This window comes from Nematolebias whitei, chromosome 3 (assembly GCF_014905685.2).
Source record: "Nematolebias whitei isolate Nwh7 chromosome 3, NemWhi1, whole genome shotgun sequence".
Lineage (NCBI taxonomy): Eukaryota > Metazoa > Chordata > Actinopteri > Cyprinodontiformes > Rivulidae > Nematolebias > Nematolebias whitei.
Genome location: NC_056500.1, coordinates 38734217 through 38740968, shown reverse-complemented (window position 1 = coordinate 38740968; position 6752 = coordinate 38734217). Strand labels below are relative to the sequence as shown.

Genomic DNA, 6752 nt, shown 5'->3' with positions numbered 1-6752 from the left:
TATATATATATATATATATATATATATAACAGCAGCAGCCATCTTTGATTATGACGTGACAACACAATATAAACTGTCTTACGACTAGAAGCTGCCACACACCAAAACTGAACTCTGCACATCACTTATTTTTTAAGTTTTCATGCTCACAGCACAGAGAGATGGACAGCATGCTCAATTCCCCCTTTATCACATGACGGGGGAAAACGCACGTCTCAATTAAGGTGGCTACGGTAACTCTACTAGGAGAAATTCTGCTGACTGATGGAAGCAGATTAATATGACCAAAATTGATGTTTGACTTTAGAAAAATTATTCATAATCATCCATGTTTGTGACGGAATGCAGCTAAAGACTATATCCCCCACACAACCACCCCCACCACTAACATCTACACAAGCAGGCCAATAAAGACCCTAATGGCCCTCAGGAGAGAGGGGAAGGAGATGCGCATGAAAATGGTAAATGGACTGTCTTTCTATTAAGATACTCAACTCAAGTTGGGGGCTGAGATGGAGTAGAGGCAGGGCAGCCGACTTTGGACCAGAAAGTTGCGGTTCAACTCCCAGCCATTCCCATATGTCGTGGTGTCTCTGAGTAAGACACCTAATCCCTAATTGCTCCCCGGGCACTTTTGTAGATGCCCACTGCTCCACCTGGGTGTATCTCAGGTGTGATGGGTTAAATGCAGAGAACTAATTTCATCATTGTATAGAAACATACAACAATGACAATGTCAGACTTCCCTTCAAAGCTCTTTACAACAATCTGTGTCCTCCTTTACCCATTCATACAGCACTCTACTAGATCTATACAGGGACTAATCAGAGCTTTATCACATTCATACACCGATGGGACACACATCGGAGGCAGTGAGGGGTTCAGTGTCTTGCCAAGGGGCATTTCGGCATGTGACTGATGGTGGAATCGAACCCCCAACTATTGCATTGGAGGACGACTGCTCTAACCACTCAGCCACAGCCGCCCAGTGTGAGTTCAGGAAAATCAACAAAGCACCTCACTGCAGTTTTAAAGGTCACGACTCCACACTGAGTTCAAATTGAAAAGGCGTCTTCGATGAGAAGTGAAAAATTTTCAGCAAACAAGAAAAAAAAGGGAATTTCTTCTTTAAAGTAAAAACCTCTAAGGAGGTCTCATTGCGGCAGTACAGTGGCGCAACTGGTAGAGCTGCTGCCTCTCAGCGAGCAGGTCCTTGGTTCAAACCCCGGTCCGGGGGCCTTTCTGGGTGGAGTTTGCATGTTCTCTCCGTGCATGCATGGGTTTTCTCCGGGTGCTCCGGTTTCCTCCCACAGACCAAAAACATGCATGTTAGGCTGATTGGTAAGTCTAAGTTGTCCCTAGGTGTGAGTGAGAGAGTGAATGGTTGTTTGTCTCGTTTGTCTCTATGTGTCCCTGTGATAGACTTGCGACCCATCCAGGGTGTACCCCGCCCCTCGCACAGTGATTGCTGGACATGGACACCAGCGACCCCCGTGACCCAAAATGGAATAAGCGGGTAAAGATAATGGATGGATGGATGGTCTCGTTGCTATAGGTCCTGGAGAACAGTTAGTCTGCACCAACACTGCAACTTCTAAACTGTCTTTAATGTGTGTTCTGGCTCTAAATTTAGGTAAAAATAAATACCATATCCAAGTTTGTGTTTCATTGAAAACAGCAAAATTCCCCTGTTTGATTTTATTCAGAATAAAACTCCATTCAAAGAAAGAAATCAGAATCTCTGCTGAATAAAAAGAGATGAGGTCTGTGCCTTGAAAAAGGTAAAGAGTGTCTTTAGTTGTGCAGAAAGCAGCATAACTAGATTTAATTTCTTGGCTTGCAGAGGAACAGGAAGCCTCTCTTCTTCTTGTTAGCAGCTGTCTGACAATTGCTTTTTGTACAATGTGCCTCTTCTGTTAGCCGCTGAAAAGAGCTCCTATCTGCAACAAACAAACTCACATTCTATTATATCACGAATTCAATTAAAGGTTTTTTTATCTGACGAGAACAGCCACAGGTTGATTATCAGCAAAATAAAGATGAGGCATGATGTGAATGCTGCTGTTTTCTCTGCTTCACGTTGGCTCGGCTGATTGTACTGTGGATTACTCAGATGCTTTGCACTGACTGTGCGTGTGTGTGTGTGTGTGTGCAAAAGAGCTGATCTGTGCTTGTTAATTTTTTTTTTCTCCTCAGGTGATTTTACATCCCCTCCGACCACGCATGACTCCATCACAGGGAGGTGTTTGGGTCTCTCTTATCTGGATAATGGCCACCTGCTTCTCCCTCCCACATGCAATCTACCAAAAACTCCTGACGTTCACCTACAGGTAAAACTCTGAACAGCCCGACATGTCTGTGAGGCGAGCTGCTTGTTAATGAGCTTAGAAACAAACAGAAAACTAATTAAACAGACGAGCAGAAAGTCTTTATAGAGATTTATTGCTAGGCGGATTTTATTGCCCCCCCCCCTTTTTTATCTTCAAACGGTCATTTCTGTTTGATAAATTAATTATCCTATTTTTATCTCATTACTCAAATAAGCCACACTGAGGATACAAGAAGATCTTTCAACCCAGTTTTTACTTGAGAGGGGGCAGAATTCAAGGTCAAGACAGCCTCTGCTGTCCAGCTTCCAGAGGCCTTGGAGTTCATCAGGTGTGCAGGCTCCTCTCTGTTCAGACCAAACAACTCTAACTCACACACATGGTTCTACATTAATTTAACATTAAGTGATAACATCCATGACCTTTACCCAAGTTCCCGTGACAGTTTCTACACAAATTTAAATTCTGAACTAAGAAGAAGATGATGCAACAAAAGCTAACTCAACCTGCTTAATTTAGCTCAATATTTAGTTTTATTAAGTGAGAATGCTCTTCTATAATGTTATTTTTAAGTGTTCAGGTTAATCAAAGTGTTGTTAAATAAATATGTTCATTTAAGTGCAGTAATGAAGTTTTAACAATATTAAACAACAAATACATATTGGTCATAAAAACAGTTGTTTTACATCAGCTGCACTGATTTACAAAGATCATAATAAATAACTAGAGAAACTTCATTCCCTGGTGGAATGCTTATTGCTGAATGATTTCTGCTGAAAGCTGCTGAAGAAGCTGAAACATCTCTGTGTAGGAGTCCCAATGTCTGCAGCCTTCCTCCAAGATGGCCGTTAATTAACACCAGCTGACGGTCATCCACCTGATGAGGAACCCCTCTATTTAAGGCTGCAGTCCTGTGTGACTCATCGCTGGAGCATTGAGCCTTATTGGTATTTATGCCTCCAGCCTAAACGTGTGAGTATACGATATACTCTTACCTTGTTCTTTATGCCCGCAGTACCCTGCCTGTTTGACTCCATCCTTGTTGCCTCGTCAACCACCTGCCTGCCAGACCTGTCGTGCCACTCATCTGCCAGACTCGTCGAGCGGATTCTGTTTGCCAGTCCTGTCATCCTGTTTCCTCCAGCCAGACCTGCTTTGTACATTCCGCCCGGCCCCTATCACTGGAGCGCGTCGTGGATCCCCTTCTACCCTGGCTCCCGACACCTACATCTGATCGCCGGAGGACTGCCATATATGTATATAAACCCCCTACACTGTATATAATAAACACTGTTTCTTCCTTTTAAAGATCTGAGTCTGCTTCGTTCTGGTCTTGTACCAATCTGGGTTCCGCTAGTCATTACAGAAATGCTCCAGCCAAAACAGACCCAGAACGAGACCAGAAACGAGCAGACCTCGTCCTCTTCGCAGATGGAATGAATTACCAGAATAGAGGGGATACTTCAATAAGTTCTAACCCAACAGCAAGAAATCCAGGAGAATCTAAGAGAACTTGGAGGTATGTTTTTTTCTCTAAACCAAAGATCCTCTCATATCCTGATGCATGCTCAATAATCCAGGTAGAAAAATCTAAAAAAGTTAAATCTGGTCCTCTGGACATTCAAAAAAACCCAAAACAAAGCAAAACAACAAAAAATGTAGAAACGTTTCGTCTCTCGTCCGAGAGACTTCTTCAGTCTGAGGTGCTGTTTTCAGCTCAGTCTGTATGGTTTACCTAAAATCCACAAACAAGGTGTACCTTTAAGACCAATTGTAGCATGATTAACTCTGTCACTTACAATGTTTCCAAATATCTGGTGTCTGTACTCATCCCTTTAGTTGGCAGCTCAGAACACCACATACAGAACACCATGGACTTTGTGGATAAGGTGAGGGATGTCATCATGGAGACTGATGAAACAATGGTCTCTTTTGATGTCACATCACTCTTTATGTGCATTCCTGTTGATGATGCAGTAGAGGTGGTCAATTTAAGATTAAAATCAGACACCACTCTGAGCAGCAGAACCACGCTTTCCACAGAACTGTGTCAACTCTTGAAACTGTGCCTGCAGTCAACCTACTTCACATATGGGGAGCAATATTATAGGCAGAAACATGGGTGTGCTATAGGGTCTCCAGTTTCTCCTATTGTTGCCAACCTGTACATGGAGGAGGTAGAAAAGAGAGCCTTGACGTCCTTTTCAGGGACACCACCAAGTCATTGGTTCAGGTATGTTGACGACACCTGGGTTAAAATTAAATCTCAGGAAGTCCAACATTTTACTGACCACATCAACTCTGTGGATAAATACATCAAGTTCACACGAGAAGATGAAAAAAATGGCAAGTTGGCTTTCTTGGACTGTGAGGTCTCAGTCTCTGGTAGAGGACATTTGCAAACTGAGGTGTACCGCAAACCCACCCACACAGACCAGTATTTGCAGTTTGACTCCCATCACCCTTTGGAGCACAAGTTAGGAGTCATCAGGACTCTGTATCACAGAGCAGACAGCGTCCCCACTAGCTCAGGAGCCAGGCAGAAGGAGAAATCCCACACAAGACAGGCTCTAGAGCAATGTGGATATCCTAACTGGGCCTTCCTAAAAGCAGAGAAGAAACCCAAACAGGACTCCAGTCAGCCAACAGGTGAAAAGGAGGAACCCAGACCCAGACCAGTGGTCATTCCATATGTTCAGGGAGTATCAGAGAAACTGAGACGTTTATTTTCTAAACATAACGTCCCAGTGGCTTTTAAACCCCAAAATACATTACGGCAAAGACTGGTTCATCCCAAAGATCCAGTCCCCCGGCACAAACAGAGTAATGTTGTGTATGCTGTTCAGTGTCAGGAGGGCTGTGATCAGTCTTACATCGGGGAAACTAAACAGCCACTGGCCAAAAGGATGGCCCAGCACAGAAGATCAACATCATCAGGCCAGGACTCTGCGGTCTACACTCATCTCCAGGCCAGCGGTCACTCTTTCAGGGTTGAAGATGTGCACATCCTGGATAGAGAGGAACAATGGTTTGAGAGAGGAGTAAAGGAGGCCATCTTTGTGAAAAGAAACTGTCCATCATTAAACAGGGGTGGAGGCCTACGTGTTCAATTGTCCCCCTCTTACAATGCTGTGATTGCTAGTATCACTCAACCCTCTGTGAATAGTAAACAGCCATCAGGTGCTAATGATCCATTGTTAGGCTGATGGTCCTTCTTGAGCATGTGATCAGCTGGTTTTGGTTGTCATCAGCAAAACTGGTTGATCCACTCTGAGAAGGTGCTATTTAAGAGACTGAGCTGAAAACAGCACCTCAGACTGAAGAAGTCTCTCGGACGAGAGACAAAACGTTTCTACATTTTTTGTTGTTTTGCTTTGTTTTGGGTTTTTTTGAATGTCCAGAGGACCAGATTTAACTTTTTTAGACAAAGATCCTCTCCTTCTTCTACAGAATCTAGTACATCTCCTGTAAACAACTCCTCCAACCCAATACCAGAAGTCACACCAACAAACCAACAGGTAATAATTAAACCCTCTGAATATTTTTCCGGAGACCCCAGCCTGTGTGGAGGATTCATCATACAATGTAAGCTTGCCTTCAAGGGAGCCCCTCAGCTCTATTCATCTGACTCTGCTAAGATCACGTATTTCATTAACCAATTAAAGGGTGATGCACTTCGTTGGGCCAATTCTTATTTTCAGTTCCATGACGTTGAGACTGCTTCATTTGATACCTTGTTAAAGGAGTTCCTGAAGATTTTCAATCGATCGCTGCGGGAGCCGAACGCCGTAAAGCGGCTTCTCGGACTACGCCAGGGCAGTCGACCTGTCGCGGAGTACGCCCTCGAGTTCCGCATTCTCGCGGCCCAGACCGGATGGAATGAAACGGCACTGCAAGATACCTTTTTACACTCTCTGTCTGACCCCATCAAGGACCAGATCGCTGCACGGGACGAACCCGAAAGCTTCGACGAGCTCATAGACCTGGCAGTAGCTTTAGACGAACGCTTCTGGGAATGGCGAAGAGAAAGGAACTACAATTCCCACCGCTTCACCACTTCCGGTTCCGCGATGCCTTCAGGTGAGCCTCGTTTACACCGAACACCACTGGGAAAATACAAGTCCCAGGGAGACTCATTTCCAGGCTTGCCTCCCAGTCAACCTGCAGTTTCGACCAGACGTTTCTCTGAACCTCCGGAACCCGAACCTATGCAGATAGGTCGATCTCATCTGTCTACAGAGGAGAAACAAAGACGTCGAGATACAAATTTGTGCATTTATTGTGGCAACCCCGGTCACTATATAGCCAACTGCCCATTCCGGGGAAACGAGACCGCCCGTCAATAAGGGAGATATTGGTGGGCTCCTTTTCTCCCTCCAGCAGACTCATGTTACCCACACTCATTCAGATCAATCAGAACCGCCT

General features: G+C 44.5%; 1 protein-coding gene across 1 annotated transcript in view; it reads left to right on the top strand.

The window, feature by feature from the left end:
• gpr83 (G protein-coupled receptor 83) overlaps positions 1 to 6752 on the top strand; it is an 81076-nt gene that overhangs the window by 68791 nt on the left and 5533 nt on the right. The window contains exon 3 of the mRNA XM_037698249.1: positions 2197 to 2330. Within this exon, the coding sequence (XP_037554177.1) occupies positions 2197 to 2330 (134 nt within the window). The remainder of the gene's footprint in view (positions 1 to 2196; positions 2331 to 6752) is intronic.